Raw genomic sequence first — 27,386 nt, forward strand, 5'->3', positions numbered from 1 at the left:
AGGGCGTGGTCTAATTTGACAGCTGGCGGTGTGGTAGGGGCTGGATGGCAGAGGGAGGCAAATGCTGGGGAGAGGAGGTGACGGCGGCTGCGGGGCGCACAGGTGAGCGGACGGCTGACACTGCTCCATATACTGCGCCTGCTGGGGGTTGTAGTGTTACATCAGCAGAGCCACGGGATACAGGCGATCCGTTACCTGCATGATATACAGAGTGATCTCCGCCTGGACCGGTGGCTGTACGGATCACACCAGCTTTTATCATTCAGGTCACAAGAACTTGGTTGAAAAACCCTAAATAAATGGAGTGTGGCCCCTTTTGCGACTCCCACAGTTTTTTTGTTATTTTTCCGTCACTTGGGCTGTGAGGGTCGATTCCATTAGACGGTTTGATCGCCTTTGTAATTCTTTTTTAAGCTAGTGTAATAACTGAAATATCCTTTTTACCCCTTCAGAAATTAACTTATGGGTTAAACTATTTACTATTTTGGATAAATAATAAGATAAAAGTACAATCATAAGTGCAATAATGCTAAATAAGTAAGATGAGGATTCCTGCACTAAGTGATCAGACCAAGAATACACAATAAATAATGTCTCAGGCTGTGACTCCAGGGGTCATAATGTCACCAGGTCGCTAGTTAAATAACTGATTAACATATCCAATGTGCCAACTTGGCTATAACATCACAAATATACGGCGAAAGCAGATGATGCTCCACCAACATACAGTGCAGACCAAAAGTTTGGACACACCTTCTCATTTAAAGATTTTTCTGTATTTTCATGACTGAAAATTGTACATTCACACTGAAGGCATTAAAACTATGAATTAACACATGTGGAATTATATACTTAATAAAAAAGTGTGAAACAACTGAAAATATGTCTTATATTCTAGGTTCTTCAAAGTAGCCACCTTTTACTTTGATGACTGCTTTGCACACTCTTGGCATTCTCTTGATGAGCTTCAAGAGGTAGTCACCGGGAATGGTCTTCCAACAATCTTGAAGGAGTTCCCAGAGATGCTTAGCACTTGTTGGCCCTTTTGCCTTCACTCTGCGGTCCAGCTCACCCCAAACCATCAGGTCATCTGGCGTAGCACCCCATCACTCTCCTTCTTGGTCAAATAGCCCTTACACAGCCTGGAGGTGTGTTTGGGGTCATTGTCCTGTTGAAAAATAAATGATGGTCCAACTAAATGCAAACCGGATGGAATAGCATGCCGCTGCAAGATGCTGTGGTAGCCATGCTGGTTCAGTATGCCCTCAATTTTGAATAAATCCCCAACAGTGTCACCAGCAAAGCACCCCCACACCATCACACCTCCTCCTCCATGCTTCACGGTGGGAACCAGGCATGTAGAGTCCATCCGCTCACCTTTTCTGCGTCGCACAAAGACACGGCGGTTGGAACCAAAGATCTCAAATTTGGACTCATCAGACCAAAGCACAGATTTCCACTGGTCTAATGTCCATTCCTTGTGTTCTTTAGCCCAAACAAGTCTCTTCTGCTTGTTGCCTGTCCTTAGCAGTGGTTTCCTAGCAGCTGTTTTACCATGAAGGCCTGCTGCACAAAGTCTCCTCTTAACAGTTGTTGTAGAGATGTGTCTGCTGCTAGAACTCTGTGTGGCATTAACCTGGTCTCTAATCTGAGCTGCTGTTAACCTGCAATTTCGGAGGCCGGTGACTCGGATAAACTTATCCTCAGAAGCAGAGGTGACTCTTGGTCTTCCTTTCCTGGAGCGGTCCTCATGTGAGCCAGTTTCTTTGTTGCGCTTGATGGTTTTTGCAACTGCACTTGGGGACACTTTCAAAGTTTTCCCAATTTTTTGGACTGACTGACCTTCAATTCTTAAAGTAATTCTTAAAGTAATGATGGCCACTCTTTTTTTCTTTACTTAGCTGCTTTATTCTTGCCATAATACAAATTCTAACAGTCTATTCAGTAGGACTATCAGCTGTGTATCCACCAGATTTCTGCTCCACACAACTGATGGTCCCAACCCTATTTATAAGGCAAGAAAACCCTATTTATAAGGCAAGAAATCCCACTTATTAAACCTGACAGGGCACACCTGTGAAGTGAAAACCATTCCCGGTGACTACCTCTTGAAGCTCATCAAGAGAATGCCAAGAGTGTGCAAAGCAGTCATCAAAGCAAAAGGTGGCTACTTTGAAGAACCTAGAATAAAAGACATAATTTTAGTTGTTTCACACTTTTTTGCTAAGTATATAATCCCACATGTGTTAATTCATAGTTTTGATGCCTTCAGTGTGAATGCACAATTTTCATCGTCATGAAAATACAGAAATATCTTTAAATGAGGTGTGTCCAAACTTTTGGTCTGTACTGTAAATACAACCCTTTATGTCTTCATGTCCTGTAGACTCATGGGATTAGCAGTAGGTAAATCCTGAAAATATTAGAATTGTAAATGAAGATGAAGTCTGCGAGGGCTCCGGCTCCACTCCAGTTCTCTTCTGATTTTTATATATATCTATTTTTTATAACTTTTTTTAAAATTTTTACTTTTACTTTTAATTATTCAGGACTCACACTTCCTGCTCTGTACTGAAGAACTTTCAGCAGTCTCATTATCATCACAGACAGTATTTCCATGACATAACAACACTTTAGGTAACGTCACAGGTCACCTCCTCCCCCTCTTGTACAATGACTGATAGAACCTCTATATACAGTAATTAACACAGGATCCACTATTCACAATAGGTGTCACAGCACACCTCCTCCTCCTGTACAATGCGCCACAATATACAGTAAATAACACATGATCCACGATTCACAATAGATGTTATACAGCTGACCTCCTCCTCCTCCTGTACAATGCACCACTATATAAAGGAGATAACACATGACCCACCATTCTCAATAAGAAATGTCACAGCTCACCTCCTCCTCCTGCACAATGACTGATAGCACCTCTATATAGAGAAGATTACAGGATCTACCGTTCTCAATAGGTGATGTCACAACTCACCTCCTCCTCCTGTACAATTACTGCAATGTTTGATAACACCTCTACATACAGTCAGTGATATCACAGCTCACTTCTTCCTCCTGTACAGTGACTACAATGATTGATAATACCTCTATATGCAGTCAGTAGTGTCACAGCTCACCTCCTACCCCTCCTGTATAATGACAGATAACACCTTTACATACAGAAGATAACACAGACTCCACCAAGAAAGATGTTTTTTACTTTTACAGTGGATAGCACAGCAGCCTGGCAGCGCTGGAGACCTGGGTTCAAGTCCCACTAAGGACAACATCTGCAAAGAGTTTGTATGTTCTCTCTGTGTTTGCGTGGGTTTCCTCCGGGTACTCCGGTTTACTCCCACATTCCAAAGACATACTGATAGGGAATTTAGATTGTGAGCCCCATCGGAGACAGTGATGATAATGTGTACAAACTGTAAAGTGCTGCGGAATATGTTAGCGCTATATAAAAATAAAGATTATTATTACCATTTTTATTATTAATATACAGTAGATGGTGATATGAAAAAGCACTTATCATAAAACCCTGATTTAAGCAATAGGTCATGTTCGTCCGACCCCTTCCCTGTAATATATCACCCCTGTTATGTAACATTCACAGTGATGGTAGAAGCTTTTCCCCTTATCTTACGGAACCTTTTTCCCACTGTTCTTGTACTTTCCAGTTCTCCTTCCTCTGAAGCAATGGACGTGATCTTGTACGTCGCCGGGGCACTTGTCCTTTTACTGCTGTGGATCAGGGCGAAAGGCTTTGAATACGTCATCGTCCACCACAGATGGGTGTTTGTTTGCCTCTTCTTGCTCCCGCTCTCCGTTGTTTTCGATGTGTATTATTACGTCAGGGCCTGGCTGGTGTTTAAAATGTGCAGCGCCCCCAAGCAACATGACCGCCGGGTAAAAGAGATTCAAGAACAGGTAAGAGGGAAGGCAAAATCGGCAGTTTGCAAGGGGGCCAGAAGTCAGACTCTGGGTAATCAGCTGATTGTTCCAGGATAGAATTTCCCCTTTAACTCAAAAGAGTTTACACAACTTTGTTCTTCAAATTCTTTACCCCAACCGTATACCTTTAGAAGTTTTCCAAAAGTTTTGTTACTCTTTAACCTTTTCCCAACGGCGAAGGTCAGGGGCGCATTTATGGAAAAAGCTCAGGAGCCATGGGATAGGGGATAACGTGGTGATCGTGGAGGTTCTGAACATTGGGACCCCTAGCGATCTCGGCCTCCCCTCGATTCATTGTCTAAGGCCTGCTGAGCACTGCGCTCAGCTATTACCAGCAGTCCCATAGACAATGAATGGAGCAGAGGCCACACATGTACTCCATTTGGGATGGGCTTTCAGAGCTCCGATCTCAGGAATATCTGGGACCGCCGCTGTCAGACCCCTTGCGATCAGCAACTTATCCTCTATCCTATGGATAGGCGATAATTAGATTTTTGGGGGAATAATGCCAATCTCTGACAGCAGCATTTAAATGACACGATCCCAGTGGCGTCTGTTCTGGTTCATGTCCCCTGGGGAGACTAAAATAATAAGTAAAAAAAGTTTGTACAAAATAATAAAAGTATGTGTCAGATAATTGCAAAAAAAATTTTTTTTTCACAAAATTCTACATATTTTTCAATACTAACGTATAGAACAAAATGATGACCTGGAGAATCACGCTGCCAGGTCTTTTATAACCACATGATGAATGACACAGGAAAACAATTCACACAAAAAAATGACAGAATTTAGTGTCATTCAAAACTACAACTTGTCCTGCAAAAAAATGAGCCCTCATACAGCAATGTCAATGGGGAGAAAGAAAAAAAAAATGACCGTTCTTGTAAGAAGGGAAGGAAAAAAACGAAAACGCAAAAATGAAAATTGTCCGCATCAGGAAACTGGAAACAGAGAATGAGGTTAATGTTAATATCTTATTATATTGTTGTTCTTACTATAATGTTTTAGTATTATTTATAGTATTATTATATCACTTTGTTTCCCAGGTACGAGCCTGGAAAGCCGAAGGAGGTAAAAACTTCATGTGCACTGGAAGGCCGGGATGGTTAACTGTATCCCTGCGAGTTGGGAAGTACAAGAACACACATAAGAACATAATGATCAATCTCATGGACATCCTGGAGGTGGACACTAAGAGACAGGTACTTTCTACACCAAGAAATTAGAATGATTTTCTGTTGGATGGAAAGAATAAGCTGGGATACAGTTATGGGGTCAGTAAAAGGAGTTTTCTTAGATTTTAATATTGCTGACCTGTCTTTAGGATAGGTCAACTGGATCAGACTGGATCCCGCTTTAGGTGCCCCACCGATCGGCTGATTGAAGGGGCTGCGGTGCATCGCAAGCAGCCCAGCGCTGTACATTATGTAGTGGCAAAGGAGTTGTTTTTATTATGACAAAGAGTAAAAAACACCAATACACCAGTGTAAAGTACAATATTAAAAAGGTTTCCACCTGGGGTACAAGTTCTATTATTACTCCAACGTGAATAAGACCACTCAGAGGAGTGTTTTTCTAAAATACCTTTTACGCTGGTAAAGTAGTTGTCCAGTCTTCCTTCTTCAGGAGCGCACCGTTCCTCCGTCTCCTGGTTTCCTATTTTACTGGGGAGTGGCGGTGCACTCCTGAAGACTGACAGTTAAAGGATCTGTCCTAAGCTATGCACTCTCCCATGCTGCAAGCTGTGGCAGCATTGCCTCTGCAGCATCAGAAAAGCACAGCGAGACTAAAGCAGGATGGATCAAGTGATCCGGCAGTGTTTACAAGCTGTATACCAAAGAGCTAGCTAGCGCTGCTTTCCTTGTCTTGGAAACCGACCACCCCTGATAGACTGCAGAGGTGGCAAGTAACCTAGATAAACAGCAGTAAACTGTGACATAAAAAATCCCTCCATTCTCAAGAACAGAGACGATTTTTAATAAGTGGTAAATTGCAAAGTTGATTGTTTTTATTAGCATTCTACATTTTTAATCTGATAATCCAATTTATAAGTGCATTTCTTTTTTTTTTTTTAATGTTTCACGTTTCCTTTGGCTTCTTTAGATTGTACGTGTGGAGCCTTTGGTAAATATGGGTCAGGTCACTGCCCTTCTTAATTCTATCGGCTGGACTCTTCCTGTACTACCAGAGCTTGACGATCTGACAGTCGGTAAGAAGAAATGTATAAAAGCAAAAAAAAAAAAAAAATGACTCTGAGAGTTGACAAATATAACATTTTGAGAATTTAGTGGGTTAAACAAAAATGTTTCATATAAAGAACTGAAATTATCAGAATTGGAACAAGAGGAGATGCCATCATGATGACCCTGCAATAGCGCAACGTTAAGCTTTGGTCTTTTTTCTGCAAGTGTCCTATTTCAGAGATAATATTCCGCAGGGAGCCTGATAGCTGGTAGCAATACATTTGTAGGGCGAAACGCAGCTTTTTCTGGCGATAACAGCTGATCCCGTCAGTGTCTGAAGCCCGTATGGCCTCTACTTGGTGGAACGGTTGTGAAGGAAGTGTTGGGCAAACCTGGGTAACCCTATCAGTTCTAAAAAATCTCTCTGTATGTTTTTGGGCACAGGTGGCCTGATTATGGGAACAGGGATTGAATCGTCATCCCATAACTTTGGACTTTTTCAACACATCTGCTTGGCCTATGAACTTGTCCTTGCTGATGGGAGTCTTGTGCGGTGTACACCGGTAAAACATAGTTTGTTTATTTAAAACAAAAATATAGATGAATGCATATTAAATCGTATTTTATATAGCTTACTAATATACCACTATTAGGCCAGATGCCCCGTATCCCCTTGTTCTGTGGAGAGGAGGGGGTCGGCTATTTAAATAAGCGGTCGGCTAGCTCCTTAAAGATTTATCACCATCTTTAGAAGTTATCAGCTGTACATAGAATAGGTGATAACTTGCTGAGCGATGTTGCGGTGGTGGCAAGTTATATGCGACCACCACTCCATTCATTCTTTATGGGACGGCCAGAAGCAGAGTGCTCAGCTTTCTCCAGCAGTCCCCTAGACAATGTAAGGAGTGGTGGTCGCTTATGCCCGGCCACTCCTGCCTTCAGATAGGCCCGGCCTTGAGAGGTCTCAGTGGTCGGACCCCACTGATCAGCAAATTATCACTTATTCTATGGAAAAGTGATAATCTCTAGATGGGAATAACGCTACTACTAGCCATGAGCACAGAACTAGAAGTGATGCGGTGGAACACAAGATGGAGAGGCAACAAGAGTATCGGGACACCAAGCCTTATAAGACTATATTAGTAAGTTATTCGTGGCTGATTTATCTACCGTATATTTTCCCCGTACCACTCCTTTTATTGGATATTTGTTGCACTTCTTTTTTACTTTTGCAGTCAGTGTATTAATTCTCTCTTCAGACGGAAAATTCTGACCTCTTTTATGCCGTTCCTTGGTCGTGTGGGACTCTGGGCTTCTTGGTTGCAACAGAAATCAAGATCGTTCCGGCTAAGAAGTATGTGAAGCTGCACTACAACCCTGTGAGAGGCCTGGAGAAGATCTGCGAGAGGTTTTCAAGAGAATCCATGAAAAAAGAGAACTATTTTGTAGAGGGTTTGGTATACTCGGCTGACGAGGCCGTCATAATGACCGGGGTCCTAACCGACGAGGCTCAGCCAGACCAGGTATTTGACACCATCATTGATTTTTCTATCTTTTGTCTCGCCTAATTTTTAATTCCATTAATACTTTGATGCATTTTAGATTAATAGTATCGGAAGTTATTGGAAACCTTGGTTTTTCCGTCACGTGGAGTCATATTTAAAGAATAACCAAAGTGGGACTGAGTACATCCCCTTACGCCACTACTACCACAGACATACCAGGAGTATCTTCTGGGAGCTGCAGGTGGGTTTCCAATATTAGTCTTGGGGTCAGTGTGCGTCCCAGAAACATCATTCACAGCCATTGCTCACCGTCTCCCTTTGGTTCTAGGATATCATTCCATTTGGCAATCACCCCGCGTTCCGTTACCTGTTTGGCTGGATGGTGCCTCCGAAAATCTCATTACTAAAGCTCACCCAAGGAGAGACCATCAGGAAGCTGTACGAGCAGCATCATGTGGTGCAGGACATGCTCGTCCCAATGAAATGTCTGCAGAAAGCCATCAGCGCCTTCCATAGGGAGATTAGTGTATGTATCTGTAACACATGGTTCACAAAAAGTGTCTGATGAGCAGCAGAAGTGTGAATGCAGCTCTGGACTATCGGTGCAGGTTGTGATTTAATGCTCACTTTGATCAAAAACACTGAAACCCCAGACCGATTTTCTAGTCCAGAGTTTGGTCCGACTCCGACTTTCATCAGTTTTGCTCTGATTAGACAAAAAAAAATTTCTCCTCCTTTTCCTATCAGTCTATAAAAAAAATGGACAGCACATGGATGGCATTTGAGTGCTGTCCATTTTTTTTTTTTTTTATTTTTTTTTTCATGGACCTATAGACTTTCATTGCCAAGTTTCATCCGACAATTGAATCAACGTCCGACATGTCTCTTCGATTTTGTAGACCACTGGGTCTGCAAAAAATCACAGTCACAAAGACTGTCATAGGTACGAGTGTTAATCCTGAAAAACACAGCTAGCACTCGAAAAACTGACGTGTGAATGAGCACTTAGGCTGAGTGAAAAATGTTCTTGTTCATATTCTTTTCACAGGTCTACCCACTATGGCTCTGTCCTTTCATTCTGCCCAGTCATCCTGGCATGGTCCACCCCAAGGGTAATGAAGCGGAGCTCTACGTAGATATCGGGGCATATGGGGAGCCAAAGACGAAACACTTTGATGCCAAAGCTTCTATGCGCCAACTGGAAAAATTTGTCAGAGATGTTCACGGGTAAGTTTTGCTTTTAGATTGACAACAATATGCATTCACGGTCAGGGGTACAGGCTGCTGTGCAATGTGACCGTCAGTATGGGGAGGGGGAAGGGAACAGGTTGCGACATCTTCAGCCCTGATGTGTATGATTACTGTCTTTATTATCTTTATGAAGCATTTTAATAATTACTAATCATTACGTAGTTGTTGTAAATGATATTTCTTGATATTAAGAAAGGGTTAACAGATTTACAAAAATAATAGGGAAAAAGAAAGATCTGTATGCACAAACTCAGCACAAGTCATTACAGAGAGCAAAGTATCCCGTACCATAGATAATCCTAAACATTAAACGAGCGCAGGAACACTGTTAATGGTGATTTTTTTTTTTTTTTGCACAAATAACAATTATCTGTTACCTCTTTCACACTTCCGTCTTTTCAGATCCGTTGCAATGCGTCGTTTTGGGAAAAAAACTGTTCCTGCAAATGTGCCTGCAGGATCCGTTTTTTTTTCCCATAGACTTGTATTAGCGACGGATCGTTTTTTTTGTCTGCGTCGGGAAAACGTGTCGCGACGGATCCTGCGGCATACGTCGTTGACTAGAATGGAAGCCTATGGACACAGGATCCGTCGCGACACGTCGTATGATGGAATCCAGCGCTGGAATCTGTTTTTTTACACTGACATTGCTCAGAATCAGGAATTTGTAGCCAATTGGCCAGACAGGCCCCAAATCTATACAAACCTGGCCTGGGGCGTCACCCCCAAATGTGCCAGCAAGACTCCTTCCACCCTGAAAACAGCCAGTCAATATATTGGTTTCCCTATTTTCCAGTAGCCAATCACATTTGGGAGACTCCCATTTTTAGGCATGGAAAACGGATCCGTCAAAAAAACGGATGAAATGGATGGTAAAAACGGACAAAACAGATGCAACGGATCCAGTTTTTCGACAGAACCGTCTAGCGGATCCGTCTAAATACTGGATGTGTTGCATCCATTTTTCTATATTTTTGACGCATCCGTCGATACGTCGCGCCGACGCGTTGTGACGGATTCAAAAAAATGGAAGTGTGAAAGTAGCCTAAGGAGAGCAAATAGATTTGCAGTATCCTGGTCCCATATCCACTTTTTTACTCTGTGACTGCTGGACCAAGGTAATGCAATCTTCCAAGTAAGGGCTCGTTCCCATTGGCAATGAAATCGGGCTCATGCAATCCGATTAAAAAAGCATGCATGCTTTCACTCCATACAACTCTATGGGGAATCGCCCTGCAGATCTGGCTGTAATGCTCATTGAGTTGGATGGATATATGCCCAGCCACTGCACCATACAACTATTTACTATGGATATGGAGAGAAGGAATGACCCCTCAGGACCCCTGTAATAGTGATCAGTGGGATCTCAAGTGATCTAACATTTATCAAGCATCAACAGGATACCATGGAGGTTCACTAGTTAGCAGGGTTGTCACCAAGAATTTCAGAGCTCCATACTGGCAAAATTTTCGTGCCCCCTTGAGACTTTGCCCAGGCTCCACTCCTGCTCCGCCTCCACCCTTCGAGCCTTTCACAGTCCCACCGCCTCCTCTTGGAAAAACTCCACTCCTCCACCACGTCATCACCAATCACTCATTATCGGTTCCCATCGAACACCAGATCACATACATAGCCATCAGCTTTTGTTTTGGCCAAAAGATTTTTTTTTTTAAGCCGCCACCACGACAAGGTAGACTCTTTAGCAGCACCCTACTCTACTCTAATCTACTAAACATTTCTTAAAATATCCAATACTCTTTTTAGGTATATGAGTAACATACATTTTTTTAAAATTAGCATTGTGTTTTTTTTAATTAATGATCACTATTGTGGCATTCGGTCACTATGTGGTGACAATATGTGGTCTGGTCATGGAGTGGCCGTATTTGTTCCTTCTATGTGGTATTGTTGGTCATATTACCATAAGTTCCATTACACACAGGAGCTCAGTATATAGTGTATAGTGTACAGGTAATACAGTGATCACCAATGAAATTATACACAGGAGCTCTGTGTATGGTGTATAGTAATACAGTGATCACCAGTGACAATCAATATACACAGGTGCTCTGTATATAGTGTTCAGATAATACAGTGACTTACCAGTGACATTATATATATATATATATATATATATATATATATATATATATATATATATATATATATATCCTGTGTATAATCAGTGTACAGGTAATACAGTGATCACCAGTAACACTATACACAGCTCTGTGTATGGTGTACATGTAACACAGTGATCACCAGTGACCTTACCCACAGGAGCTCTGTATATAGTGTATAGGTAATACAGGGATCACCAGTGACAGTATACACAGGAGCTCTAATATCCCTTAGCCCTTACAGTAATAATGTCCCACATCCTGGCCCCTTCCTGTAATAACATCCCCCATCCTGGCCCCTTGTCTCATTCCTGGCCCCATATGTTCTCCCATCCTGCCCCAGTGTTGTTGCCTTGCAGTACTAAGAAATTTATATCAGACCAGAGGTAACGCCTGCATGGAGTTCTCTCTCACACAAAACATCCCAAGGTCATGTCCACTCGCGACATAAATTGCTTTAAAAAAATCTGCCATGAATTGGTGGCAAAATATAACATTCACCTTATGCAGTGCCGCGGATTTCAGCCTTTAACATGCTGATTTAAAATCCCCATCGCAGGTCAAGTGCTGTGCAAATTTTATTTGCAACCTGTGGATGAGATATTGGGAAATCTCATCCACCTCTACTGATATACACTGGCATACCTACCTGGAAATATCCACAGAGTATCCATCCTGTGTGAACTAGCCCTAATATGTCGATTAACGGGACCTCCACCGCTCATTAGTATAATAAATTACAGTACAAATGAAAATTATCTGAATACTTCAGTTTCTGAACTTATTCCGTTTTTGATGGTTTTCGCTCTCCATTCAGGTTCCAGATGCTTTACGCAGATTGCTACATGAGCCGTGACGAATTCTGGGAGATGTTTGATGGATCCTCGTATCAGAAGTTGAGACAGAAGCTGGGTTGTAAGAACGCCTTCCCAGAGGTGTATGATAAAATCTGCAAAGCTGCACGCCACTGAGTGAGAGACATTTTCCGCAGAACGTTATGGTCTTCTTTTTTTCTTTTTTTTTTTAATCAAGACTCGGACTACAAAGCATTTGTCCCCACAATCAGCTGAAGGACCTTGGAGTTTGACAAACCTCCAACACCAGCGTCCCGACATTTCAGCATCGGATGCATCATTGCACTTTGTCTAACATTGCAAAAGTGACCGATGCCATCCCTACAGCTGGTACCGCTTCCATATATCATCTGGGTGCCAGTGAGGGACTTCCATGAAGAGTCACTATTTATCACTGCACCAGATAAGTGCACAATGTGCCCTAGAAAGCTAAGGATTACAATAGCTCCGAAGAGCCCCGTGCAGCCATGATGACTTCTCCTTGCCATGCAATATGACTGCAAACAATGTCCTTTAGTTGAATGTGAACCTTGGCCATCAAAGGTTGTTCCCATGTCAGCCATGAAAAGTAATAACTTCATCCATGTGCCGGCCAACGGAGCAGGTCTGCTGTTTGTGTCACCCCCATTCACATCTATGGGAGTTATGGAAAGCATGCAGTGCAGCTGTGCTCGGTGCTTCCCATATCCCCACCTGCGGCGGCAGGCATCGGGATGCAGTTATTCACATCCGGCCCATGAAAGGCTGAAATGACGAACTGTCTCTGAAAAGCCAAAAAGTCTGTTTTGCTGATGAAGCCAAAAGATGGCAATGCTTGTATATCTGGATGCCAGCAGGGTGCTTTAATATATAATTGTATGTAATTCTTGTATTTTTATGTATTATGAAGCATTGTCTCTTCTCTTGTGGCTATAGGATTTTTTTTATGGGCACACCTGTTCCTGGCACAAAGTTTTTATTGTATTTTGCAAAAACAGTGGTAACAGGGTTAAAAGCAAGTGCATTGCATTCATATTACAATCAAAGTAACAACCTGTAGACAAGTGGTAAGCAATTTAAAGTGTCTGCGGGGGCAAATTTATGGTAAATGTGCAGTGGTGGCAACTATGGTAGGCGCTAGTGATGAGCGAACGTGCTCAGATAAAGTGTTATCTGAGCATGCTCGTGTGCTAACGGAGTGTCTTCAGCGTGCTCGAAAAATATGTTCGAGTCCGCGCGGCTGCATGTCTCATGGCTGTTCCACAGCCACAACACATGCAGGGATTGCCTGTTTGTTAGGGAATCCCTGCCTGTGTTGCGCCTGTCAAACAGCCGCGAGCGATGCAGCAGCGCGGTCTCAAACAGATTTTTCGAACATGTCGAAGACTCAGTTGGCACCCGAGCATGCTCATCATTAGTAGGCGCTATTTCAGGTCTTTTACTATACGGGCAATAGACTATTTCTACGGTGAAATCACCTAGAACCTACTAAGTGTCTCAATTTGGTGACTTTCTGATGGTGCACGCAGTTACATTTAATCTCCAGCAAGTTGCAATAAATATCACTAAATTACTACAACTTTAATAGTTCCCTAAGGTCACTGGTGACCTTCCAACCATCACAAATTAATGTGACTATTTGCAAAAATGTCACTATTTTACCAGGACTTAAACAAAAATGCAAAGAGAACATACACCCCAACTCTGACCAAAAACGTGACAACAGAGCCTATGCTTGATGTTACATTATTCACAAATTATACAAAATAAAATACAATCATGCATCATTTTAAATATAAATCAAGTAGCCGTGGCTATTTCCATAGTCATATACAGATTGATTTAAAGGGGTTGTCTGGGATTGGATCACAGCAAGTCTTTAAGGTTTACTTCCCTGATGATATGTTGTCCATGCATGTGACTGCTGCAGCAAATTACTGACCCCAGTGGTGATGATGGCAAATACATCACAGGACCGCTGAGACTAGTGATTGGCTGCAGTGGTCTAATGGATGCACATCACAGTAGCCCTGTTGGGAAGTTGACGAAGATCTCTGGGACCACTAGATTGTCTGAGCTGAAGATGCAGAGGATGGATTTAAAATAAGAAAATAATAAAAGCTTTAATTCCAGTCTAAAATGCTGGAAAATATCTTATATATTATCTGACAACTATATCAAACTCACATATTCACAGCAAATCATTTAAATTACTGATCGTAAGGGGGTGTCAAGGACTACGATATTGGGTATCCGATCAGCCGGTAGCAGTTCCCACGGCTGTCAGAAGTGCGCAGTGTACAGAGCCAGAAAACAACATGTCTGTATACTGTGACTGCTCAGTTTACCGATACTGCAGCTCAGCTCCCATTGACTTCAATAAAAGCTGAGCTGCAGTACCTGCGAACAACGGATATACTGTAAGGAGCTCTGGCAACTTTCCTGCCCAGGAAAACGGGAAAAAAAAGGTAGACAGATTGTGGTGCTATCTATCAGACCCCCACCAATCTGATATTGATGAGCTATCAATATTAATATCGTAGTACTGGACACACCCTACAAAATTAAATGCAACATGTTATTTCTATGCATGTATTCAGAGATTTTGCATAGGAATCCTGTTAATATATTACAATTTGTGTCCGTATCACAATCGTTTCACACTATAATAAAACCCTGCACATCCGTCAGTCATTATTTTTAATATCTTCAGCTATGACGGCCATCACGCTGAACGAGGTGGTGCTGAGGAGTCAGACTCTAATAAGTTTTTAGCAGACGAAGGAGTGTGGGACTTTTGAATACGTTCCCTAGAAAAAAAAAATGGAAATTTTAAAACGCGGTTATTCTTGTAAGAAGAATTTGGATCTCTGAGGTTGGAACCCCCCCAATTATAAAGTTCTATGTAATGGCATATCCACATAACTACACATCACCCCTCTGTTTTCACATTGCAGAGATTGCTTGCTTTAAGGGCTATTCAAGTAGAAAGATTTTTTTTTTTTTTGCCATATTGTTTCCGTTAGCAGGGAGGAAGTAAAGGACTTCAGTAATTCAAGGGAGTGCGATGTCTGTAAGTAAAGGAACAAATAATAAGCCATGTAGAGCATCAATTCTAAATTCTACCATTTTGCACTTACTGTAGAACTTTATCCCTTTCAAAATTTGATAAATATCGCCCCGTCTTTGAAAGAAATGACGTTCGGAAGCAAGTTGCTGTTTTTCCACGTGCTGGTTTGTCTATATTATATCTTCCTACGCCAACTGTGTTCTGCAAGAGGAAAAGTAGTAATAACGATTTACATAATTTAAGTTCCTCTTTGAAATTTTTTTTTTTTTTAAATTAGTCAGTTCTGCAATTTTGGAACTGCAATTCCAAGCAGTCACGTGACAGCCAATGTTTCTCTCAGCAGACACCCGGCAATCATGTGATCACTAGGTCCTAAGGGCAGTCCCACACGTCCAGATAATTCCGGTACAGGAAAAAAATCGGTGCCGGAATTATCCGTGTCCGTGTGCCCCTGCATTTCTGTGGCACATCAGTGTGGCACACGTGTGCCCACTGGGTACCACACGGAGCGTGCAGGAGACAGCGCTAAAGTTTAGCGCTGTCCCCTGCATCGTGCTGAAACCGCGATTCATATCTTCTGTGCAGCAGCGTTTGCTGCAGAGAAGATATGAATAATCCATTTTTTTGTGGTTTTTCGTGTATAAAATAAAGGCCCCCTATGGGAGGTGGAGCCGCATATTCATTACTGTAAATGAGCGGCCCCACGTGACCGCATACAGTAGAAGGTGCGGCCAGGAGAGGAAGCAGCGACAGCCAACGAGGGAGCTGGGTGAGTATTTTCAGAACAGCGGGGGGCGCACAGGGGGTGGGGACATGGACCTTTATTTTATACACGAAAAACCACAAAAAAAATGGATTATTCATATCTTCTCTGCAGCAAATGCTGCTGCACAGAAGATATGAATCGCGGCTTCAGCACCATGTGGGGGGGACAGCGCTTACTGGAGCGCTGTCTCCTGCACGGCACACGGACTGCACATGGACAACGTCCGTGTGCGGTATGTGTTTTACACGGACCCATTGACTTTAATGGGTCCGTGTAATACGTGCGCTCCCACGAACACTGACATGTCTCCGTGTTTGGCACACGGAGACACGGTCCGCAAAAAATCAATGACATCTGCACAGATGCATTGATTTTAATGCGTCTACGTGTGTCAGTGGCTCCGGTACGTGAAGAAACTGTCACCTCACGTACCGGAGCCACTGACGTGTGAAACCGGCCTTAGCGCTATGTAGCCTGGTGAAAAATAAGACAAAAGCGTTAATAAACCATTTCTGTCTTCTCCAAAGGCAGGAGCAGGAATGTTAATGCAAAGGCATAAATTTACAATGGGTAAAATCCCCTCGACAACTTACGCTTGGTAGTTCTAACGAGTAGAGGGAAGAGGATGTTGATGAAAGAAAGGAAAATAATAATTTTGTTTCCCCCTATTAATTTAGTGTAAGGAAAGAAAATCCCCAAAAGGTACAAATAATCTTGTGCAAAATCGGGAAAAAAAAATTACGCCTATGTTTGAAAGCTTTTTATAGGTAGGATATTGGCTTATAAGGTAGCTACCTCTCTCCATAAATGGGGAGACAGTTAATTTGCATAACATTTCCCATAAAGCATTGCCTGTAAGACTGCACACAGGTGAGTTGAGCGAGCATCACATGCTTGAAACAAAGTTGTTTTACTCACAATTTTGGAAAGGTGTTAACAATTTTGTCTGGCCCGTTTTGGAGTTTTGTGTGAAATTATGAGCAATTTGCATTTTTTCTGTTTTTGGGGGGAGGGGCTGTTGTTCCAATACACACAAAGGAAATAAACATGTGTAATTGCTGGAAGAAATACAGTATTTTGAGGACTATAAGAAGCACTTCCCCCCCTAAATTTGGGAGGAACGTGGGGCGCGTCTTATAGTCCAAATGTACCTTACCGAGGGGGTGGCGGCAGTGGTGGAGCAGTGTCGCAGGAGGCAGGGTCCTTGCTGCATGAAGCCGGCGGCGGCATGTGTGGGGCGATGCTGCGGGCCCTGGGCTAGGAGGAGGGGATGTCATTGAGATCTCAGCTCATCATTGAGCCGAGATCTAAATCTGCGTATGTACCGCAACTGACGGCCATTATCCTGGAGCCCACCGCCGGGAAAAATCAATGTACACAGTAAGGATTCCACTCCTGCCTCACGGCAGAGATTTTCTTGAAGCCGAGGGCTCGACGCCTCAAACCGACGTGACGCCCCCTTCTCCCAGCCCAGGGTCTGCAGCATCACCCAACTCCTACTGCCGGCTTCTTGCAGCAGCGACCCTGCCTCCTGTGACCCCGTTCCACTGCTGCCACTCCCCTGGTAAGCTAAATTCGGACTATAAGACTGACCCCCATTTTAACATTAGAAAAATTGTATTTTTCAAATTTTCCTCCCCAAAATTTGGGTTGCGTCTTGTGGTCCTGTGCACCTTATAGCCCGCAAAATGTGGTACTTCATTTTCTGGAACAATTCCAAGGGTGTCAACTCTTTCGGTCATGACTGTACATATATAATCATGATTTTAAGAAGCCAACAAATGCTTTCTTGCAATGAAGAGGTACACAAATGCATATAGCTAAAAAACTGATATGGGTATTTTAACGTGGGTTGTTCATGCAGCGGATTTTCCAGAAAATCACCCAATACTGTTATTTGTAGCTGACTGCCATAACGGATACACCTGGTGCACCAAACAGGATGGCACACTTACACTGCTTCCAAAAAGGAGCCTGCATGACTTCCTCTCAAACCTCTTAGCAGACGTTAGGAAGGGCGCTGAAGATTTCCGTACAGAGGCAAATAGTGGTTTTGCTTCATAGGAGCCGGGCCCTGGAGAGTCCTATAATAAAATATAACCAGTATAATGGACAGAACCAGTACATTGTGACAAATGTGTGGAGATCTGCCATGTTAGTAAATATGTACGGTATATTACTTAGGAAATTCTGAGGCATTTCCTCTGTGTACCAAATTATTAATCAATAAAACAGTTTTTTTCACCTAAATATTATTGGCCTTTTTTATGTTTTCTCTTCGCTCTTTGATCTTTGTGTATTTTTAATCGATGGGTCGCCATATTATAGTCCGGCCTGCACATGCACTCACATTAGTATTTACTTTTTACATATGTTTTAATTTCTATCACCAAGTTGACCTATGCATGTGTAGTGTTTCTTTTGAGTTTTTCTGGTATAAGAGCAATGCCTAGGTGCACATTCACACTGTGGCCATTTAACAAGCAGAACCCAAGATAAAAAAAAACCCAAAATGAGCAAATACCCTGTAGTAAGTAAATAAATAGTAATAGTATAGGTAAATAACATAGGGGACTTAATTAATATTGTTTGTTTAAAAAAAAAAACAAAGGCCACCGCGACAAGGTGACCCAATCGGGATGGTACCTAATATTTGTAGTCACCTGTGGTCACTATGTCAGCAGGCGTAAAAAGAGATCACGGCAGAGTAGGACCTGGGTCCTGACTGTTCAGACACCTGCCTGTGGAAAGCTTCCCAGCAACCCTGAGACAAGAGGCAGTCAAATACCACTGCTCCATTCAATTATGGGACTGCTAGAGAAGGCCAAGCACAGTGCACGGGCGATCACTTCTTCATTCCCAACTCAGTTCTCAGGATTTTTTTTTTCAACAGACAAGGCTAGATATTGGCAGGTGAGATATATAATTTGCCAAGTTTCTTGCTCCATCTAAGATACTTACAATGGGCCGGGACCAGTGAGTCAATGTGCTGCAAAATATTCTCTCAGTTGGAACTTTTGGATACTGAGAAATTTTCCCAAACTTTCCGTGTTTCTTTTTCTGCTCGTTTTCCAGTTCTTCAGTAAATGATTTGACTTTATACTGTCCGGGCTCCGACTTGTAATTTTTCTGTATGTATATAAAAAAAGTACTTTACCACTAAAAGCACTGGCGTTCTGTACTGGATTAGCATTTCTGGCGAGCCGCACGCCACTAAGAAGATGCAATAAATTCATTAAGTTTAATGTGTCTCTTAATTAAATCACCACATTGTATGATAGCGAGATCTTAAGACTGCTTGGAGGTGTTCAGAAATGACAAGTTTTTCTTTCCCTGCAGCGTTTCTTGATGAAGTTTTGAAGAGTTTCGAAAGAGTTTTTTTCCTAAAGTTTTTTTGTTTACTTGCAGCCTTTTGATTTCACGGTGCTTAATTTGGAGTCTATTCCATAAGGATTTGCTTCAAAGAAGTAAGCATTTTTCAAAAACCCTTCAGAAAAAAATAGCTCAAGAAACCCATAGAAATGAATGAGAGTTTTCCAAGTGATTTGAGTAAGGCCGGCCTCACACTCAGCGTATAAAAATACGGTCCGTAATTTACGGCCGTAATACGCTGAAAAGTCCCCAAAATAGTGGTCCGTATCTCCTCCGTAGGCAGGGTGTGTCAGCGTATTTTGCGCATGGCATCCTCCGTATGTAATCAGTATGGCATCCGTACTGCGAGATTTTCTCGCAGGCTTGCAAAACCGACATACGGATATACAAGGGATCCATGTGCTCAAAAAATAATAAAAACATATATACTGTCTATATATATGTTAGTGAGATATATATATATATATATATATATATATATATATATATATATTTATATTTCATCCAGCGCTATACAGCTTAAAAGCCGATAATTCAATTACCGGCTTTTGCTATCTCCTTCAAAAACCCGACATGATTTGAGACATGGTTTACATACAGTAAACCATGTCATATTCCCATTTTTTTTTGCATATTCCACACTACTAATGTTAGTAGTGTGTATGTGCAAAATTTGGCCGTTCTAGCTATTAAATTAAAGGGTTAAATGGCGGAAAAAATTGGCGTGGGCTCCCGCTCAATTTTCTCCGCCAGAGTAGTAAAGCCAGTGACTGAGGGCAGATATTAATAGCCTGGAGAGGGTCCATTGTTATTGCCCCCCCCCCCCCCCCCCCGGCTAAAAACATCTGCCCCCAGCCACCCCAGAAAAGGCACATCGGGAAGATGCGCCTATTCTGGCACTTGGCCACTCTCTTTCCATTCCCGTGTAGCGGGGGGATATGGGGTAATGAAGGGTTAATGCCACCTTGCTATTGTAAGGTGACATTAAGCCAGATTAATAATGGAGAGGCGTCAATTATGACACCTATCCATTATTAATCCAATTGTATGAAAGAGTTAAAAAAACACACACACATTAATAAAAAGTATTTTAATTAAATGAACACACCGTTTGTTGTAATATTTTATTGTACGCTCAATCCACTGGCTGAAGACCCTCGCTCTGTGACAAAGAAAAAATAATAAACCAACAATATACATACCTTCCTAGGATCTGTAACGTCCCACGTTGTAAATCCATCTGAAGGGGTTACGTTTTTTTACAGCCAGGAGCTCTGCTATAATGCAGCTGTGTTCCTGACTGTAAAACCCCAGCGAATGAATGGAAACTAGGTCAATGACCTGTAGTTACCTTCATTTGCGGTGAGGCGCCCTCTGGTGGATGTCCTTCGAGCGTGGGTAAAAATCAGAAAAGTTCCCAGGCTCGAGTTCAAATGAGGACAACCAGCAGAGGGCGCCTCACCGCGAATGAAGGTAACTACAGGTCATTGACCTAGTTTCCATTAATTCCCTGGGGTTTTACAGCCAGCAGCACAGCTGCATTATAGCAGAGCTCATGGCTGTAAAAAAAATTGAACCCCTTCAGATGGATTTACAACGTGGGACGTTACAGATCTATGGAAGGTATGTATATTGTTGGTTTATTATTTTTTCTTTGTCACAGAGCGAGGGTCTTCAGCCAGTGGATTGAGCGTACAATAAAATATTACAACAAACGGTGTGTTCATTTAATTAAAATACTTTTTAATAATGTGTGTGAGTTTTTTTTAACTATTTCATACAATTGGATTAATAATGGATAGGTGTCATAATTGACGCCTCTCCATTATTAATCTGGCTTAATGTCACCTTAAAATAGCAAGGTGGCATTAACCCTTCATTACCCCATATCCCACCGCTACACGGGAATGGGAAGAGAGTGGCCAAGTGCCAGAATAGGCACATCTTCCAGATGTGCCTTTTCTGGGGTGGCTGGGGGCAGATGTTTTTAGCCGGGGTGGGGGGGGCCAATAACCGTGGACCCTCTCCAGGCTATTAATATCTGCCCTCAGTCACTGGCTTTACTGCTCTGGCGGAGAAAATTGCGCGGGAGCCCACGCCAATTTTTTCCGCCATTTAACCCTTTAATTTAATAGCTAGAACGGCCAAATTTTGCACATACACACTACTAACATTAGTAGTGTAGAATATGCAAAAAAAGGGGGATATGAGATGGTTTACTGTATGTAAACCATGTCTCAAATCATGTCGGGTTTAGGAAGGAGATAGCAAAAGCCGGCAATTGAATTACCGGCTTTTAAGCTATCTAGCGCTGGATGAAATATTATTATATATACATATATGTGTCTCACTGACATATATATATATATATATATATATATATATATATATATACCTATTCTATGTGTACACATTTAGTCCACCTATTCTATTGTAAGCTGTCAGTGTGATTTTACTGTACACCGCACTGAATTGCCGGCTTTTCTCGCTAACACCGCTGCGTATTTCTGGCAAGTCACACTGCTGGTCTGTGTGTAATCCGTATTTTTCGGGCCCCCATAAACTTGCATTGGCGATTTTTTGGCGCAATACGGTGACAAACGCAGCATGCTGCGATTTTCTACAGCCGTAGAAAGCCGTATAATACGGATCAGTAAAATAGGGCAGATAGGAGCTGGGGCATAGGGCCGTGTGGAATGCGGGTTTTACGGACGTATTTAATGCGCTCATAGGTCCGTAAAACTCACTAGTGTGAGGCCGGCCTAACTTTTTGAAGAAGGTTCATTAAAAAAAAAAAAATCTTTAAAAAACGCCTTAGGGTATGTTTACATGATGTCTTTTCCAGGCAGATTCTGCCTCAAATGTGCTTATAAAAGTGCTGCAAATTAATGCATAGCCATGTAAAATCGCAGCAAAAAAGGAACATAATGCACAGCAATGTAAAAATGACATTGCTGCGCACATGTTCAGTCTTTTATCACTTCTTTAGGCTATGTGCACACGTTGGGGAATGGTGTGCGGATTTTTCCGCACTGTTTTTGAAAAATCCGCAGGTAAACCGCACTGCGGATTACCCGCGGATTTACCTAATTTTATTTGCAGATTCCTATTGAGGAGCAGGTGTAAACTGCTGCGGAATCCGCACAAAGAATTGACATGCTGTGGAAAAAACAACGCTGCATGTCCGCGCGTTTTTTTTCTGCAGCATGTGCACTGCAGATTTTGTTTTCCATATGTTAACATGGTACTGTACAACGCATGGAAAACTGCTGCAGATCCGCAGCAAAATCCGCAACGTGTGCACATAGCCTTAGGGTTCAAAAACCATGAAAAAGTAACATGAAATAAAAGAAGTAACATGTTCAATCTTCTTTGTTGTGAAGCCACCCAATCATTTAGTTGAAAGTATAAAGAGGAGCTGCCGTAAAAAAAAAACAATGACAAAACTGCCAGCAATGCCACGAGAGGGAAAAAGACCGCTGGTTTAGGAAAACCTGGGAAGCACCACCACAAAATCTTCCAAAACCTGTTTAGAAAAAGCTCCGTAAAAAAAAAAAAGAATGTTTCCGCCTGCTGTACTTGACAATTTGTCGGCTTCAGTGCCATGCAGGAGGGATTTATTACTACACATAAGCCCAAAGATTTTACCTTTCAAGCTTTATATATGTGACCCTACTTACAGGTGTAGCAAAGTGTCCGTATAGGATGGGCCCTGATCTTGATCCGGTGAATAAGTCATACGGACCTCTCTTTCCCACAATGTGATTAAAGGTTTCATCTGTGGAGCTCGTGATGTTGTAGGTTCCTGGTCCCAGGTCACATCCCTGTAAAATGAGATTAACATTATTATTATTTTATTATTATTTATTGTTATAGCGCCATGAAGAAATATGCAAATTACTACAGGTCCCTCTCGTTACACAGTCGCTCACATTGCTGTCTGCTGTGCCACATCTACTTGTCTCGCTCTCCATGATGCCTTTGGAGTTTGCAGACTTTGAAGTCCTCTCCTCTATTAATGCAGAACGGTTTCCTTTTTTTCCATAAGATCCGGGACCTGGGTAACAGTCCTGCATGGAGGGGAGAGAAGCGGCCAAATTGGTTACATGTATAATAATTAAAGTATAATTACATACAAAGATGGAAATGCGTAAAACAACTATAAAAGACATTTCCCTTCTTTAATGCCAAGATATAAACTGATTTTCTTGTTAGGTTTACTCCCATCTCAGAAAACGATGGAATATTGTTGGGATATGCCATCACTTTATAATCCATCCTATGGACACGCCTATGGATAATTAGTGTATGGATATTCAGGAGATTATCTGAAGCAACCAGACTTGATATAATTTTGGTGAAATTCAGTTGTGATGGGTTCAATGTAGATTTTACTTGCAGATTTGCGCAGGAGACATTACAGTACGGGGCAAGTGGATGAAACGTTGTAAATCTCATCCATGTGTCCGTAGAGAAAAATGAGCAAGTGCGGATTTCTTATTCTGCAGCATGCTCATTCTCTTGTGCGTTTATCAGTAACACATGCAGATTTGCAGCCAGAGCTACAGCAGGAAATTTGGACTCTACATGGATCTAGCGTATAAAATCATCTACACAAAGCAGCCATCTTGCGTGTGGCAAAGACAGAGATATAAAATATTGCAAAACGCTTTACCCTTTTATCTTCCTTGAATCGCACGTCTCTGGTGTCGCACACGCCACGCACACTACTTGGCTTCTCGTCCAGCAATTCCACAAATGACTTCGTATTGTATCGCCCGGGTCCCATGTTTTGTTTCTGTAGAAATTAAGTTATATCCAAGAAGTCAGACCAGTTATTAAAGTTGAGAAGAATGTAACATGCCACCGTCATCCCTCACCAACAAGCGGTTCCTCTCCCAGGCTTCTTTGTAAAGAACGTGAGGCATCTCCGTCAGCCTCTCTGTTTCTTCGGCTCGTTTCCATCCAGGCGCTGACGCATTTCTCTGGAGAACTGATGGATTGAAATCGCCCGGTGCTGCTTCATATGATCCTGGACCCAACCGTCTTCCCTGGATTAGATTATGGTGTCATTCCAAACTCAATAAACTGATAACATGGACCTTAGTCAATTTCGCCGTTTTTGCTGTAACCATATGTTCCACAGAGCAAAACTTAGGACAGAGCTCCAATCCACACGGCCACATTAAAAGCTAAAGGGGCTTTCTGGTTTCAAAAAACCTTGTCATCTAGGCTGCAGGTTGTTTAAAAAATATATACCTATTTGTGTGCTTTACTCACTTTCCCCAGGTCCAGCACTGTGTCTCCGCCGCTGCTCCCAGTGACTGTTATTGTCTGCAGCACTGATATCCCGTAGACAGCGCTGCAGCCAATCACTGAGCTTAATGGCTCTGACTTAGGCTACTTTCACACTTACGTTGTTCAGAACCCGTCACAATGCGTCGTTTTGTGAAAAAAACGCGTCCTGCAAATTTTCCCGCAGGATGCGTTTTTTTTTTTTTTCCCATAGACTTGTATTAGTGACGCATCGTGACTTATGGCCACACGTTTTGTCCGTCGCCCACTGGTTGCGTCGGAATTTGGCGGCCCGTCGTCGGGAAAAAAACGTTCAAGGGAACGTTTTTCTGTGCGTTGTATCCTGTTTTTCCGACTGCGCATGCCCGGCAGGAAATCTCGCTCTCTGACTCTTTCCTCCCCGGGACTGCAGGCGGAAATATGAAAGGACACACTTCTGTCGGTACGTTGCGCCGACGCTTTGTGACGGCCAAGTACCGACGCAAGTGTGAAAGTAACCTTAGTTGACGGCACAAAAAAAGTGGTGAGAGCCGCTGTGCTCACTGATTGACTGCAGTGCTGTTGACGTGAAGTCAGTGCTGCAGACAGTAACAGACGCCGGGAGCAGCAGTGGAGAATCAGTGCTGGACCCAGAGAGGGTGAATAAAACCAGTTTGCTTTTAAAAACAAAACAAAAAAAAACACATACAAATTGCAGCCGGTGAACAGGGTTTTTATGAAAACTGTAAACCGCTTTAATGATTGTTTGATTATATTGTTCTCCAGTCTGTGTGATATGTCTTTTTCTAATAAACTGTCCTAGATGTATCTCTCTGCCTGTTCTCCAACTCTCCATATCTTCCCTCCATACATTTCAAAAGGCAGCTGTAACCTGATCTCTCAGTGAATTGACAGTCAGTCTTACAGATTTTAGCTGCCCCTTCAGTCCACGTTCACACGTTCAGTATTTGGTCAGTATTTTACATCAGCATTTGCAAGTCAAAATAAGGAGTGGAACAATCAGAGGTAAAGTATAATAGAAACACGTCACCACTTTTGTATTTGTCACCCACTCCTGGTTTTGGCTTACAAATACTGATGTAAAATACTGACCAAATACTGAATATATGAACATGGCCTTTGAGTGAATGATACGTTTAGGCAGAGGGGGTTGAAAGGAAGTGACTCATAAGTGGAGAAATAAGTACCGTATATTTAGCTGAACATGTGTTATGCAATGTTTATTGAAGCAACAAAGGCTGTTCGATTATGGCCTTTTATTGTCCAATGGCTTCTGGCATCTTTTACTCACTAGCTCTGAGGTTGCCCTCTTGCAGTATGATACTTGCGTGTATGTGCCAGGCTTCTTCAATTCAGGATAAACTGCAGACACATCAAATCTGCAAGATAAAGTGCGATACAAAGATGTCTAAAGCAGTAAAATAAGATGCAATTGTGCTCAGTAATTACCTTCCAATCAAGGATTTGGTCACCAGGGCCGGACTGGGACTAAAATCCAGCCCACATAGTAGTATACAGCACAGCCCACATAGTAGTATATAGCACAGCCCACATAGTAGTATATAGCAGTGCCCACATAGTAGTATATAGCACAGCCCACATAGTAGCAGGGCCAGACTGGGACTAAAATTCAGCCCTGGCATTTGAAGTTACACAGGCCCACTTGTCACATGGTGACTGTATAATATCTTTGTACACTTGTAGGCAGGGCCGATTTTAGGCAAAGTGGGGCCCTAGGCAAAGTTTAAAATGGGGCCCCAAATACTAACATATTGAACATCACGCAAAAGCATTTCGGTTGTATTTACATGCGCTGATCTCCGGTCGCTAAATAAGTTTGATCGACAATACTGAAGTTGTTTAACACTTGTTTCCCGGCCTCTTTCCACCAGCTGAGGAATAACGATGGGACAGAACGATCATTAATAGATCACTAACAGATCACCATACAGTATCATGTTATCAGCAGCACATCTACAGTTTACACCGGCGATGTGCTGCTGAGAACAAGGATTTTTGATCCAGCAAAAACAATCTGAATATGCAGCATTTTACTTGCTTAGTAAAATACACCCCGTAGTCCTCCATATATTATAATGTGCACTACAGTCCTCCATATAGTATAATACACTCCCTATAGTCCTCCATATATTAAAATACACTGCTCAGTCCTCCATGTAGCATAATACACTCCTCATAGTGCTCCATATAGTATAATGCACCGCCATAGTCATCCATGTAGTACAATTCACTTCCCATAGTATAATGCACCCCATAGTTCTTCATATAGTATAACATATTCCCCATAGTCCTCGATACAGTATAATGCAGCCCACATATAGTATAATGCAGCCACCACCCTACAGAATATAATGCAGCCACCCCAGAGTATAATGCAGCCACCCCATAGAATATAATGCAACCCCCCTCATAGTTTAATGCAGCACCCTCATAGAGTATGATGCAATCACCCCTCAAAGAATATAAATATAATGCAGCCACCCCATAGAATATAATGCAACCCCCCTCATAGTTTAATGCAGCCCAATCAAAGAGTATGATGCAATCATCCCTCATAAAATCTAATACAGCCCCCCCATAGAATATAATACAGCCCACCTCCCCATAATATATAATGTAGCCCCATAGAATATAATGCAGCCCACCCATAGTATATAACACAGCCTCCCCCATAGAATATATACCCTCCATAGTATATAACACAGCCTCCCCCATAGAATATAATATACCCCCACAATAGTATATAACACAGCCACATAGTATATAACACGGCTTCCCCCATAGAATATAATATACCCCCCATAGTATATAGCACAACCCGCATAGTATATAGCAAAGTCCGCATAATATATAGCACAACCCGCATAGTATATAGCAAAGCCCGCATAGTATATAGCACAACCCGCATAGTATATAGCACAACCCGCATAGCATGTAGCACAACCTGCATAGCAGATAACACAGCCCACGTAGTAGTATACAGCACAGCCCACACAGTAGTATACAG

At 42.3% G+C, this 27,386-nt stretch overlaps 2 protein-coding genes across 4 annotated transcripts in view; one reads left to right on the forward strand and one right to left on the reverse strand.

Annotated features, from left to right (window-relative positions):
* On the forward strand, positions 1-14,545 carry DHCR24 (24-dehydrocholesterol reductase). 3 transcript variants are annotated; one of them, XM_069737835.1, is made up of 10 exons: positions 1-102; positions 3,687-3,936; positions 5,010-5,165; positions 6,067-6,172; positions 6,591-6,709; positions 7,406-7,669; positions 7,749-7,892; positions 7,980-8,177; positions 8,700-8,878; positions 11,840-14,545. In XM_069737835.1, the coding sequence occupies exons 1-10, from the start codon at positions 62-64 to the stop codon at positions 11,991-11,993; spliced, it is 1,611 nt and encodes a 536-aa protein (XP_069593936.1). In that variant the 5' UTR covers positions 1-61; the 3' UTR covers positions 11,994-14,545. The 3 variants fall into 3 exon arrangements, with proteins under 3 accessions (XP_069593936.1, XP_069593937.1, XP_069593938.1); XM_069737836.1 differs by lacking the exon at positions 1-102 and adding an exon at positions 3,237-3,306 and having other exon boundaries at positions 11,840-12,784; XM_069737837.1 differs by lacking the exons at positions 1-102; positions 3,687-3,936 and adding an exon at positions 4,742-4,922 and having other exon boundaries at positions 11,840-12,784.
* The window catches only part of CIMAP2 (ciliary microtubule associated protein 2), a 19,163-nt gene continuing 4,591 nt past the window's right edge, over positions 12,815-27,386 (reverse strand). Inside the window, exons 2-10 of the mRNA XM_069737838.1 lie at positions 25,650-25,737; positions 23,944-24,114; positions 23,739-23,861; positions 22,996-23,133; positions 22,744-22,887; positions 18,653-18,820; positions 17,647-17,775; positions 14,996-15,126; positions 12,815-14,665 (exon numbers count right to left, since the gene is read on the reverse strand). Coding sequence (XP_069593939.1) covers positions 14,581-14,665; positions 14,996-15,126; positions 17,647-17,775; positions 18,653-18,820; positions 22,744-22,887; positions 22,996-23,133; positions 23,739-23,861; positions 23,944-24,114; positions 25,650-25,737 — 1,177 coding nt within the window. The 3' untranslated portion in view covers positions 12,815-14,580. The remainder of the gene's footprint in view (positions 14,666-14,995; positions 15,127-17,646; positions 17,776-18,652; positions 18,821-22,743; positions 22,888-22,995; positions 23,134-23,738; positions 23,862-23,943; positions 24,115-25,649; positions 25,738-27,386) is intronic.

The sequence above is a fragment of the Ranitomeya imitator genome, chromosome 8 (assembly GCF_032444005.1).
Source record: "Ranitomeya imitator isolate aRanImi1 chromosome 8, aRanImi1.pri, whole genome shotgun sequence".
Lineage (NCBI taxonomy): Eukaryota > Metazoa > Chordata > Amphibia > Anura > Dendrobatidae > Ranitomeya > Ranitomeya imitator.